At 39.4% G+C, this 14276-nt stretch overlaps 2 protein-coding genes across 3 annotated transcripts in view; one reads left to right on the forward strand and one right to left on the reverse strand.

Moving 5' to 3' along the window:
- Nucleotides 1–1275: 1275 nt before the first annotated feature.
- On the forward strand, nucleotides 1276–8034 carry RB195_017385 (uncharacterized protein; the record flags this gene model as incomplete). The annotated part of the gene is made up of 9 exons (XM_064184362.1): nucleotides 1276–1368; nucleotides 4279–4381; nucleotides 5458–5576; nucleotides 5639–5891; nucleotides 6712–6892; nucleotides 6983–7166; nucleotides 7227–7348; nucleotides 7436–7546; nucleotides 7821–8034. 9 exons carry the CDS (start codon nucleotides 1276–1278, stop codon nucleotides 8032–8034), a joined length of 1380 nt encoding a protein of 459 aa, XP_064040243.1.
- A 1414-nt stretch (nucleotides 8035–9448) lies between these two features.
- RB195_017386 (uncharacterized protein) overlaps nucleotides 9449–14276 on the reverse strand; it is a gene marked incomplete at both ends in the record, with an annotated part of 36189 nt that continues 31361 nt past the window's right edge. Inside the window, 4 exons of one of the 2 annotated variants that reach the window (XM_064184364.1) lie at nucleotides 9449–9613; nucleotides 12022–12164; nucleotides 12393–12526; nucleotides 13543–13674. In XM_064184364.1, coding sequence (XP_064040244.1) covers nucleotides 9449–9613; nucleotides 12022–12164; nucleotides 12393–12526; nucleotides 13543–13674 — 574 coding nt within the window. Of the gene's footprint in view, nucleotides 9614–11884; nucleotides 11903–12021; nucleotides 12165–12392; nucleotides 12527–13542; nucleotides 13675–14276 lie in introns of those variants that run through there. The other variant, XM_064184363.1, reaches the window with a different exon arrangement.

A 14276-nucleotide genomic window follows, 5' to 3' on the forward strand; every position in this document is an offset into this window, starting at 1 on the left:
GCTGTGAATCGTTATGAGGATGTATTATCAAGCAGAATCGAAGAGGGCTCACATAAAATAGTTGGGGTCATCCACTCGTATTCGTACGGTCCTACAGCGAATACCACAGACACCGTAGTGTGTTTGCATATGCCGGTGGGTTTAGATGCGAACGGACTGTCATTTAGTGCAACATCTCACCACCACACATGTCCTTACTCGTGTATCCAGTCAGTCAGTGTTATGGGAGTGTGCTAGGACGCGCTTCAAAGGTCATCTCAGTGATCTCTACGCTTCACGTTCTCTCTAGCCACCCAAATTCTGCGTCCGTCTCTTTGCGGCGCTATTTCGCGCCAGCTGCGGCTCTGTACATTGTCTACTCTGGCCTCGTCAGGACCTATATAAACGGCAAACTTCCATAGCGTTGCGGCCGACTCTGTTAGTATGATCTCTATCTGTGATTATAGCGTGATTTCTCCTGGTATTTTCGTGCATTCCAATGCTAAGCCGTTATTCATACTGGAATTCTGTCGCACGCATTCCCCTGACTACTGTAATTATTCGTCGTTGCGGAATACGAACTTAGGAGTAGTTATTTTGATTTTGCTGAATATAAGCCACCGTGCGGAACCATTTACGCTCTCTCCAATTCTTATTCCTCAGCTGCTTCCATGTAAATCCTCAAATTCAGCGACTTTTAAAAAGGTCATGAAGATATGTCCATTCTCAAGAAATACATCATTATAAAATTGAGGTAAACTTCACTTTTTCAAGTTTTTTCTTTTAAATATTCCCAGGGAAATGCGCATAATCTCTGGGTTAATGGGCACCGTATCTTTCTCTGAGACCCTTCCAGCATGTTGTTTTTCTTTCTTAAATAAGTCTATCATGAGAATAGCTATAAGTTTTGATTCAAGAAAAAAAAAAACAAGCCCGCCCGCATTACACCACAGTGGCTAAAACTAAAATGATAGAGTACATGTTAATGTTGCTACTATAGAAACAGTTCCTTCGCATTAATTCCAACTTTCTCGGTCGTCCCTATTCATTCTACACTTTTCCTTGTATTGAAACACTACCGACAACTTGCAATATGATTCTTATTTTTACTTAGTGCTTATTGTTTGACCACATTATCTCTCTTCCTCTTGTGATTACACTATCTCTCTTGGACCTGTTTCTTCAAGACTTATTCCCATCTCAAGTATTTCTCATCACCGAATCTTCGCAGTGTTGTTAACCGGAAAAAAATTTTCCTGCCAAACTTTTTAAGATGAAAATTGATCCTCAATAGCTATGGATCAGAACTATATTCAACTTCTGGCTGCGGCTGCTGCTATGCCGGCATCGCCGAACCTCACAAGTGCGACCGCCTCTGTCGGACAGCAGGTACTTTTTTTTCACTTCCGCGTAGCATTCACTATGACATCATTGAGAAGAGAAAAAGTTCCGTTGACGCAAACAATTGTTGCTAACAGCGTCTTAGTCGTTTTCTCAATGAAAAGGCGCTATTTGCGCGAAGAAAAACGGCGTCGAGGGGTAATTGAGCGGTGTCACACCTTAAGAAGATGACCTACGAAGTTTGCGGCCATGCTATAAGTACTTTTTGGTTTCCTAAGGCAATTATTTCCAATTAGATTGATTGTGTGCACGCCGTTGAGTGAATTGGAAGTAGCTATTCTAACAGTAATTTTAGACTATAGGTAACTACACTGTCGCCAAAACTCTAGTACTATAGGTTAGGAGATATTCTTAAAGTAACAGAACCAGACTTCCCTCCATTAATCTGTAATGGCAAAGAGCAAAGAAATCTCAAATTCTCATGTGTGGTGACTAACTTTCAAAGACACATTACGCCCACGTGCCCTATTTCAACACATTCATCCCCTCGTTGTTGCGAAATCTACCGAATGGGTCCGGTGATACTTCTGTAGAAGAAAGTGCAGAATGCTGGATCGAGTTGTTGTTGCGATGACGCGCAATGATATGTAGCCGTTTAGTTCCTCACTATTTCCTAGACACAACACGTTTAATCACAAAACACACTGTTCTGTGTTCATACATTCGATCATACATATCTGCCACTTTAGTAACTAGCCAACGTTTTCACATGCACTAACAAACGACGTACTGTCCCGATCAAAAGAGTTGATAAGCATCTCAACTCCTTCGATTAGGCTGTGTTCATTACATTTTAACCTCTCTCTGGGGTGGATTGGAGATGAGGGTCTCAACCATTGTTTGTTTAAATAATAATAACATCTGCTCCAAGATTAGTAGGTCGATTAGTTGTTGTAACACGTGGATCCACTGACTTTTTTTTTGTACTAAAGCGCATAACAGCTGATGTTAGAGGTCGCATGAGTAGGACTGTTCCTGTTTCATTCTCTAGCATACATTGTGAAAGTGAAAACTGTGATCTAGGATTCAAAAAATTCAGCTACACATATATGAATTTGTAATAGTGCACTAACTAGCAATGATTTTAGAAATTCTGTTTCAGTATTTCTAAAATTCTCTCGAGTGGATCAATAATACTCAACCAAAAAAAAATGAATCAATAGTATTTAGCTGCAAAATGAGATGATGGTAGAAGAAGTTTTATCAAGTTTGGAATGATACTAATAGAAAACCGTCGTAATACATAAAATCTCACCTATCTAAACAACTGAAACCCTTCCTATAAACGTTCGCTGTAACATTCATCGTTGAAACCTCATGCGACTAGTTTCCGTCACCACACGCCCATGCCTTTACAACGTGAGTCTAACTGTAAACTCAACAACAAAAACATCGTTGTTTTTCATGTCTATTTAAAAAGATACGTTTCCCAGTGCACAAATTTTAGCTCTAAAATGGTACAAGAACAAGGTATAATACGTTAAGAAGCCAAATAATCAGATTATAATTGTTGAACTAGTTGAAATATTATTTCGAAATTCGAAGTTTTGGTTTGAATTTAGATTGTTCAATGTAGGAAATATTTTGAGCAGTGTCTTTTCTCCTAATATTTGAAACGATTAGGTCATATTCGATCCAGTAGTACTCAAGCAGTCAGCAGTGATTAGCGAATAATATCGTACACTAATTTACTAAGGAAATATGTCGGATTCAGTTCTTTGTCTTGAGATACCAGAGGAAAAAATTTCACCTCAATGTTCGACAAAGCGAAATATTTAGTTTTGACGTTTGTTTGCGGTATTGCTCGGATATTTATATCTAAACGTAGTGTTTAGCTGGATTTTCAAAGTTTTTTCCTTACCCTGAGTAAAGAAGAGTTACTAAACATTATTTTACGCTTGGAGTCGGCTTCTGTTAATTACTATAGTCCGTAAATCCAAAAAAAGACAAAATGAGGATTTGCAAGTGATAAATGATGTGTGTTGTGATAAGTGTTTTAAAAAAATTTGGATGAAAAAATGTCGTTAGAAAGCTAGTCGTCCGCTATAGGAACGGGAAAATCGGGCAAAACGTGAAGGTTCTCCGTATGTTTCGGGGGAAAAGGCGAAGGTATGACGTAGTTTTCAGAGAAGACAGCAAATTTACTTTTTAATCTGAGGTTTTTCAAAAGAGAATACGCTGATTTTAGCTGCTCACACAAAGTTTCAGCTATTGACACATTGCTGTTTTTCTTTCCGCTTTTTACCCTAATTGTAATCTGATCTCATCGAACTGCTCTATAAACGCTCCATCAATGCTTTAAACACCGTGAATGATTACCGCTATTAATGCTAGTACAACTTTACGAGTTAGTACGGATTGCACTTTAGACAATAATGTTTGCATAGTATTGAATGCAATGAAAATCCCCATTGCGACATTGCTACCAACTAAAAGTGCATGATCGAACGAACTATATTCCAAAAATGTTCCTAAAATTGACGAACTATTGAGGTCGTATTTTTTCAGGCAAAATATCGCGTACTAAAGGCATCACCCCACGAATCTGAGGTGATGCAGATTTCAGGTGGAGTATTCGTATACGGGATGGGAGACTACGGAGAGGGAGGTGATTCCGTCCATTTCTTGCTAATTGCCGTAAAAAAACGGCCCGGAAGATGCGGCGCCGCACAAGACTGGCGCGCTCCAATCGAACCTCTTGTACAAAATGGTGCGCCAAAACGAATGAAGCCGTATCTTCCGGGCCGTTTTTTACGGCAATTAGGAAGAAATGGACGGAATCACCCGCCTCTCCGTAGTCTCCCATCCTGTATACGAATACTCCACCTGAAATCTGCACTACCTCAGATTCGTGGGGTGATGCCTTTAAAAAAACTCATGTACCTATACTTTTTGCAGGCATTTTCCATCAACCCAACGGCTTTGCTACAAAATCAGTGGCTACAGCAACAGTACATTCAGCGTCTAGCAGTGCAACAGTACCTCGAAAATTTACGAGCTAGTAAGTACACCTTGTTTTGGTACATATGTGTTAATAAAGATACAAATTTCATATTTTTTTTTCAAATGTAAAGGTTCATAAACAGACAGTTACATTAGGTGGCAATAAAAATGTAGACGTCCCAAAACTAGTTACTTCCATGAACCTGTCGCTAATCGAAAAAAAAAAAACCAAGGCACTTTTTCAAAGAAAAACTGGATATTTTTTCTAGAGAAATTGACCTCCGTTTTTGCTATTTGTTAAGTAAGAATTATACGTTGAATTGCTATTGATTCGAATCCACCAACCTCAACTACTATTATTTGTAGTACTGAATTATGGTAGTCAACAAATTGATAACAATGAAGCGTGCGTGCCTATTAGACTACGTGATTACGATTTTGGGCGATAGGTTGAATATACATCACATAAAATATGGCGTGTAAATACTGTATTTATTAAATACCACATACATACAATAGTCAAAATGCATGGATATCTCATTTGTCAAAAGCTATTTAACTGATTACTCTTTAGATAAAAAGCTGGATGCGAAATGATCACAATTCAATGACCAGTAGGCATTTATTTCATTTTGTTTCCTAACATGCGCTATGTGTACAATTCTCCATGTTCATCCTTCATGCTTTGCCACTCAACTGCTACTTTGAGAACAGTAAGCTGGTTAGTTGCATGAAAGTGCTGCCGAAATGATACCGTAACATAACCATGAAAATCGGTAGTGGTAGTCGTAGGCAACATACAAAAAAAACTTCATCGTCGACTCCTACACAATTTTCCGAATATTCGGAGATAGTGTTTTTATAGAACTGCACAGCAGAACATTAACTAATGAAATGAAGCTTTACGTCATTTAGAAATATGAGTAGTTGTTCAATTCAAAAAGATGTAATGACAGTCTCAAATTCACAAAGCGTGCTTTTCTTGTACTTTGCTTAAGGCTTCCCAGACTAAACAAGTTGACATTCTGATAAAGTAAGTAATAAATATGAATAAATCTACTCTAACTCGTTACTTTGAAATAGATTTCACCAGAAAAAAAAGAAGTGAAAGAAAAGAAATTTGTACGATTTCAGCTACAGCTACTTCCACTTCGATATCTCCTTTGAGTATCATCGCACCTGTTACTCTTCCCATAACAACAGAGGTCTCGAAGACGGATGAAAACGTCATCAGCTCATCATTAGGAATTCTGGTATGTCATCACGAACTCTTGCCTATTCTTGTTCAACAGAGCACCAAAAAACAACTTTTCAGCCAACCAGCACAATCTCATCGTATATTCCTTCGATGGAGCTGAGTGGACTTGTTGCTCCAGTGCCTAAACGACCTCGCCTAGTTCTTCCAGTCATCAACGAAGAAGAGCGTAAACGTCTCCTTGAGCAACAACCGCATATCGCCTCCGAACCGACTCATCCAACTATAAAGGCAGATCCTCCATGTGTTTCTGCTTGCGTGCCACCAACTACATTCACTCCTACTACGTCATGTGCTGCGTCACCAATCACAGGTGAGTTCTTACACATTGCTCTTCGAAGGTGATTTTAAAGTTGTGTTGACTTTCGTCACGTGAGTTGCCTTCGTTGGCGACCTTTTCGTGAATGTGTGCGAAGGTGTATGTGGAGAACTGAGTCCTATTTACGCAAACATTCTGATTATCAAAGGGCGGTTCGAAGAGTGGTGGTGGCAAGTGAACTCGAAGACCGGATAGAAAGTTTCTATAAGATATTTCGTTTTCGTCAAATTCGTCTTTATTTTTGTCCGCTGATTTATTTTCGAGGATTTCCTCTCCGTGATTTCTTTTTTCGTCACCCAGAATTTCTCCAAGAATAATTTTGTTTGATTATGATCACATTTGGAGTAGTAAAAACTGTGCCGCTTTGTAAATATCTTGGTTTTCGATATGTATCATAACGGAAAACTTTCGAATTGGACTGTAATTAATGACTAGCGCGTGAATGGTCGCACAGATTTAGGCTATGCAGAACAGCCTTGGAACGGGCTAGGTCAACGTCAAAAATCTCTTTTCATCACGTGACTAACGCTTCCTACCATATTACCAGTTGGTTGTTTTTACGTTAGGTGAAGCGAAATCTTTTAAGATATCTACGAAACAAATTAGATTAGATTTGTCGCCCATAGTTTTCTACGCAGACGTGTCTACGTGTACTTAGCAATGGGTATACTAGAGTTAATAGGCCTCACACTGATTGCGCGATTCGACATAACGACAACAGAATTATGGAAAATATCTCAAAATCACAGTGACGTATCTACCAAAATACTATCTACTCAAAGTGATAAAGTGATGCTGTTACGTTTAATTACAGAAGCTCCGGCAGAAGTGAGATGCTCACCAAGCACATCAGTGGACACATCATCGAATTCGAAAGAAGATGAAGAGCCTGAATTATTCGTCGACATAGAATCGATCGACAATCGTCCTGAAGGTCGAGACCGACGTCGAGCGTACATTGAATTCTACCGCAAAGTTAAAACAGCACGGCAAAGGTGCATGCGTGTCGCAATTACTGATGTGATTAAGGGACATCGTTGAGAATGTAGAGAAATCCAAAAAAAAAAAAACTTCGCCTTATTCAGAGAACCTGGTCCTATATTGAAATGTGCACTGTGCGATAGTGAAGTGATGAGCAACGACAACTCTATCCATACGCACGTTAACCAGCATGCCGATGCCGGCGGCTTTTGGTGCAAGTTGTGCGGAGCAAGCGAAACAGACAAGTATCGAATCTATGAACATATGCGAGTCAAACACCCTAATAATGTGAGTCACAACACTTAAACATGGTTATTGTTGTTCAAATCTCTTAGAAATAGGTTTTAGCTGGAATTATTCGAAGACCGGCGAGATATTGTCAAGCTATGTGCCGTAATCCAGGAGTGCTTTCCTAGGGTGTGTCCGCGCTCGAAAAAAGATATTTCTCGAGACTTTGAGAACTTATTGAAGTGAGCTTACACTTTCTCGTGAAATCATTCGCTAAAAACAGAAGAACATGATGTTGTTGAAGTGATACATCGATGCATCGATTCCAGATACATCGATGAGAAAAACATAAGACAAGTGAAGTGCGAACAGTGTGAAGCAAGCGTAAAGGCCACCAAATCTGCGTTAATGAAGCATGCTCACTCTCATCCCGTGTACAGGTAAGATAATAGGGGTAAATTTATCCTTGATGTTTAAGTGAAGACATTTCGAAGAAACTCTGTAGCCTATTATTCTCCACGTTTTGCCTGGTTATCCTGTAATTGCTGGGATTTGTCCATGTACAGAGCTGACGTATTTCGAAACACAAGAGTTTCACGATGTTCCCGCCCATTTTTAGTTTTTTTTTGTGACATCCTTGACAAAGTTTTACGCTCCGAATTAGAATTCGTATGATTGAACTAAAGTGCGGAAGAATTTCTTTCCCCATTCCAGATGTAAAGCATGCAAGTATACATCAGAAAGCATAAAATCACAAGAGGAACACCAGGTGGGCCTTCACACTGTCCTGGATCCAAAAAACATGGTCGACTACAATGTGTGCGGAGCTGCAGATGTTCTCGCGCGGACCGTCCAGCGATGTTTTGCATATATTCTCAAATCAGCAGATGTGCAAGCACAGCCTAAAGCAACTGAAGAGAAATCTTGAGAGGCTTCTTAATATTTGATTCACTAGGTCATAGTCTTCTAAAGAACTGCGTAGTTGAACAAAGATGTTGTAGCATTTGTTGGGAATGGAGGAGGTGTCTCAGAAATCTCGCACCTTTATCCGCTGTACTTTTGCTCACCTCAGTTCTATTTACCTAGAATGTACGGGCCAGCCCACGGGTAACAAAATGCCTCTTTTTTGAGACAGCAATCATTTACTTTCCATAATGGATGCTGCAATTTCTCACATTTTTGATTGAATTATTCTGTGAATAGCGTTCCTCTTCATCGAACATGGGTTTGTGGACGGCTTTCCATCAAACGGGACCGTTCTCACTGACATTTCATTATTCCATGTTTTCTTTTTTTTATTGTAGTGCTCGCTGTGTTTGGGTTCCAAGCCCACAACGATGCTTTCATGGCTAATAAGCCACAAAACCATGATCTTAGTTGTTTTATTGTTATTTCTGCCGTTGACTTTCTTCTTCTGTTTTGGGTTCAATATTTCTTAGAACGTCCTTTATCTCTGAGGATTTTCGGAGGAGTGAAGATTGATTTAATAATAAATAATCGATAGATTTTGGTATTCGAGCAGAAAATAGGGGATAGCTGCGAAAAGGACGCTCTGATCTACAGGAATACATTCCCCAATACGTGGTCGGTGTGTAGAACATAGAAGTGACTAATTCACTTATGAAATGCTTTGTCTATTCATATTTCTGCAGGACGGGTATTGCCCTGTGTGTGTCGGTATCTCGTCTTAACCATGCATTGATACACAAGACAGCATTTATGATAAAATCTAGTTTGATGGCATATATTTCGGTGCTCGCTTTGTTTGTGGTTTCTGACTTCACAGGACCTACTTATTACCATTTAAATGGATTGAAGCGACGAGAAGTACGGGTTTTAGGGTAGCAGTATGCAAGTTTCCTAGATTCCAGAGACTTTTTAGTTGTTCCAGAAACATCGCCAAGAGATCACGAAAATGAGCATATGAAAATAGACGCAATGTGTTTTACTAGTCTTGAATTGAATGAAGAAGTTAAAATATTCTTTCTCAGATTATTTCTGATGTGGTTTTGGTTTGGTTACCACATGTGTTATCATCTTGAAAACTCGGAGCTATACCAAAATTCAGAAGCCGAAAGATCAACTTTCCGAAATGTTGACTTTTAGATTTTGCTGTAGCTCTTCGTTTTCTAAACTCGGACTTTATATTAATAATATAACGAGAACATGTATTTTAACAAGTCATTTCATTATTTCTTCCACGTATGAATTGGAAGCAAACGTTTCTCTTCGTCTATGTTGCTACCAAAACGGGCTATCTCTGACAATTCCTCTGCGTTTGGTTCATTTGATACTTAAAGGCAGCATACCACGAATCATGGCGAGGGAATCCGTCGGAAAAGCTAGAGATGGCGTTGTGGATTGCGGGATCCGCCGTAGTCCCCCTCATCTCTTCTTGGTCGTCGTAAGTTAATAGCGTGGAAGACGCCGCTAATTGGGCGATTTCTGTTGCAACGCGTCACATCCATGTGCGAACTGTCGAAACCCAGTAAGTTTTCCTCGACTGCCTGGTAAAGTAGAGCCATTTAACAAGCAGGTGACGGAACCGGATCGTGTACAAGGTGGCGCGTTTTAATGTACTTTATAAGAGCAAACACCGTATTTTTTGCGAAGATTACATATAAATGAGCGGAATCAGGCCGGATCCCACAATGTACAACGCTAGCTCTATCATTTCCTGCGGATTCCCTCACCACGTTAGATTCGTGCAGAGCTGCCTTTAGTAGAAAGAAATGTAGTTAGAGTCCATAAAGTAAAGAAGTAGTTTAGAATACCTTGATTACTAGTCGATAGTCCTTATTTCAGTTGCAGAACAGAACAATGCAGGAGAACGGTGAAGGAATAAAAACAAGATGCACAGTGACATGTGTCAGGGAAGATCCCAGAGATTAACGTGCGGGAAACACCTATATTATGTGAATAAGCGTAACCCTAAAGCAAGAACTCGAAGTTACTGTTGAAGGCTAGCTGTCAGCCGCCCGTAGCTACCGAATTTCCACCTTAAATCTTGGCTTGTGGTGTAACCGAACTATTTCTAAAACCGCTAATGAAGTCAGAATAATAAGTCCGGAGGAGAATGCGACCTACGGTCATGTGTGTCTATTTTACCAATTTAGCTGTCATTAGCTTGATTTTAACACAACTTAATTGTTCAACAATTATTTGGAAGAAAATAAGGACAAACGCGATCGAAAATATGAATCGATCAATACACCCCGTCAATGCCAGGCATAAATTGTGTCATGTCACATGTTTCATTGAAATTTTTCTTTCGTAAATAAACCAACATATCGTTACTAGCTGGCAACTAGTATTTTCAAATTTAATACCAATTCGTGAAAATGAATGTTTTTTGTATCCAAATCGCTATAGGACTGTACCCGCTTTGACGAGTGAAAAAAAACCGGCTCTCAATGTTGCATTCAACATCATAAATGACGAGCAGCAAAGTTCTCCATAGTGGATTCCGCATATATTTCGCTATCAGGGACACTAATTTGAATTAGTTGCAAATCATTATAATTAGTTATTTTCAACATTTACCTATAGAAGTTCTCGCCAGCGAAAAGTTCTATATGATCCCCTGAATTGAGTCTTTTCCAGCACGTGCTGAATTCTGTTGGTGTTTAAAAAAGATGAAGCTTCTATGATAAACTTATATTTATGGTGCCAAACTATTAAAAGACTTCCTCTTTTTCTTCTAGTTATGTCGAATGTTTGATTTCTGCTGAATAATTGCATCAACATTTCTAGTAAACAAAATAAATGAAAACCTTCAGTGCTTCAACTGAAAAATAAAGAAACAAGAACTTGTCTGAACTGTGTAAAGTACAAGTTTTTTCTACTCAACCTGGTATTAAACATTTTTTTTTTTTCAGAAAGACAGCAGAATTAGTTTTAGAACACCCTCTCATCTGTTCCACCAAAAACTGAATTCTATCTTGGAAACAAAGTCAACTTTCCAAAGTATAGGCACTACGAGTGAATTAAAGTTTGGATTTTTTGATTGATTGCCTTTAGCATCGACAGGTTTATGCAAATTGGGATATCTTTTCAACACCATAATTTTGATGATTTCGATATTGACCTGTCATGTTTCCATCTTTCATAACTGCATTCTAATCAATTATTTATATGAATTAAGCAATTATCGTCCCAGTTAGTTTCTCTACACTACTTGAATAATTGTCTCCATTTCCTTATGTGTGCGCTTATTGGTTTCATTACTAAACGAGTTTCAGAAGTGCACTAATAAAGAAATCAATTATTCAGTTTGGAAACATATATTACACATATGAATAATTATTCCATCACTTGGAGTGTTTAGTATTACTAATCAGCGCTATCTACATACTCAATGACTCTTCATTCAACATCCTTTCAAAAGATTCAACGCTAGCCGCCTTCATAGGTGCGATAGGGAGGACCCTGACTCTTTCTCAGGTGAAGGGGATCTAGCTCAAGTGATGAGGATCTCTTTGCTAACAGTTGAAAAGTGAAGGAGATCGGGGCAGCGCCTCCTACTATCGCATCTATGGTCTCCGTAAAGCGTTTTCCATGGGCACTAACATCAAAAGTTTTTGACCATTAGACGTTTCGATGTTATCACTATGTGCCGCTAACAGCGAATAGCTTGAGGCAGCTGACGATAAGATCCGGCTTGCTAAACCGCTGCTAGGATGGTCATCAACCACATTTTTTTTCTCTTTTTTTTCTTGGGATTAGGGAAGGTAAGGGAGCGTAAAAGTTTAAACTGCTTTGTGAGCATTCAAGCTTCTTTAATCCATGTTATCCACCTATCAAGAAAACCAAAAATAAAGATGGTGGAATAAAGTACAAAACAATTATATACAACAGAAAATCAAACAAACAAAAAGAAACCAAGAAGATTAAGCAGTGAGATCGAGCAACGTACCTCGAGTCCTTCGGTGCTTGGCAGTTGCCTGCCAGTTCCTCGCGGTACATCGAACGACGCACGGCGTATGTCGGGATTCGTATCGGCTTGTAGCAGATCGGCTGACTGAGCACGATTGGGACCATCAGATACGGAAAGGAAAGCTGAAGAAGGACGGAAAGATTGGAACAGAAACTCCGAATAGCAGAATACCGAGTCCAGAAACTGAGTGGAAGTTCGACTAAAGACATCGCCTTCAAAAGAAAAAAAAAAGAAATAAAGAAATAAACTAAAGTCTTTTTATTGCAACAATTTAATCAATGTGAAGTCTTTGAAAAATGAGTAATGAGACATTACTGGCTATATAAGACAAAATGAGTAAATAAACTCACACTTGTTATGTGATATGTCCTGAATTGACCGCTGAATATACGGTACTGCATGTTCTTTTGGAATTAATGGAAACACTTGAGCTATCCGAGTTGGTGAACCAAATGTTGACTCTCGTTCGACTACGGTTTCCTTTCTGAATACATAAAGTGAAGGTCACATCGACAGTCTGGAAGGTCTAAAATATTGCAGAGAGGATATTTTGTACGTAAAAAGACAGCTTACGAGTCCTTTTTTGTATTCTGTTACTCCTTCAGTTCTGCGTTCCCTACCTACCGACTACATTTCTATCCGTGTATAACGCCACACATATGTAAAGAAAGCTATGGGAGCTAAAAAGATGATTTCACAAATTTCATTGTTCACAGTGAAACGCTACCCTATTGATGTCTGCTCAAATAATTGCCTTAATTAGTATAGATAACGTTATTTTGTTGGAATACTTATATATGGTAATACTGGAATACTTATATGTACTTCTTCTACAAACTGCTTAAAGTTGTCATATAGACTATCAAAAATTCTATTAAAATTTGTTAGAACTATGGTCGGAAGATAGAGAAAAGTTAATCATGGCAGTAATTAGACAGATACACATATGTGTACAAATACCAGATTCAAATTCGTGAAAGGACTGAGAATGTAAATCTAGAAAAAAAAACGACCAAGATGTAGTTTTCAACAGTACTTCGAGCATTTAAACCTTCGGGACACTTAGTTTCAGTTGCCTGGAAATCTTATAAAATCAAGATCTGTGGAGAATCTAGAGATAGCGAGAAATCCGCAAAAAAAGTTCTTAGAGTTATCGCCGCCAAACATCTTGTCCCTCAAGCATCAATCAAGCATCTACGATCAAGCAAATAACTGAAACTGCAGATGACATAATCGCTCTCAGGAGTGCTAATTTTTCCAGCGAATCTACTTCCAACAACAACAAATCCGTTAAGAGTAAGTAAACGATCACGAATGGCAGTTGTTCATCTGCAGTCACGAATATGCTACTGTGGGCAAACAAGCACTTCCCACAAAACATTCTAGTCCGGACGCGAATTCGTCATTTTTCCCTTTTTTGCTGCTGCTGCTGTTTTGTCCTGATTCCTCATTGGCTTGGTTCTTAACAGTTGCAGATTTAAAAGCTTAAAATTTACTTACGTATATTCCTTTGAAGGGCTATGAGACAAAAATGGAGTGCTCGGGTCAGTTGAAAGAGGTAAAGGAAGTGGCCGGCTCTGACTTGTCGCATTGCTTCGTATCTGTTCGCGTTTCGCCTCCGGTACTGCGGTCCTGAAAATCCTAGTATCCACCTGTTGTTCAGAATTCTATCTGTGGCAAATCGGTCATTTATATTCGAGATGCAAATCAATATGGAAGAAAAAGGTGATAGAACGGTCATGATCAGGGGTGTGAGCCACCACGGTCCAGTGAGAAACGCGATACTCCTGCTGCGTCACACTGTCGTTACACACAGAGTCCCACCAGCGGCAAAAAAACGCGCATCCTGCTCATGGGATTGGAAAAGGACGAGTTTGCAGTTGCTCATAGATACCGTAACCAAGGACAGAATGGCAGAAAGTCACAAACAGGGCGATGTTCCTACTATTCATAGTCGGTTATTCAGAGATTGCGTTGCTCGCTTTTCGTGTCGATGACGCTCTCCGACGCGAACGCGTGCGTCCCACCGGCGTTGCTGAGGCTTTGCGGCCAGTCTGTGCTGCTGACGGACCTCTAGATTGACATTTGCGCGGTAGGGTTCTCGCCTTACTCCGCTTTCAAGCTGTGTGAATACAAAATGCGCTGCGGTGACATGCTCGTAGACATGCAAATGGTCGAAAACCACGCTGCACTTTAAACCCAGTCGCTCAGACTATACTACACTAGAAATCAAA

This window comes from Necator americanus, chromosome II (genome assembly GCF_031761385.1).
Source record: "Necator americanus strain Aroian chromosome II, whole genome shotgun sequence".
Lineage (NCBI taxonomy): Eukaryota > Metazoa > Nematoda > Chromadorea > Rhabditida > Ancylostomatidae > Necator > Necator americanus.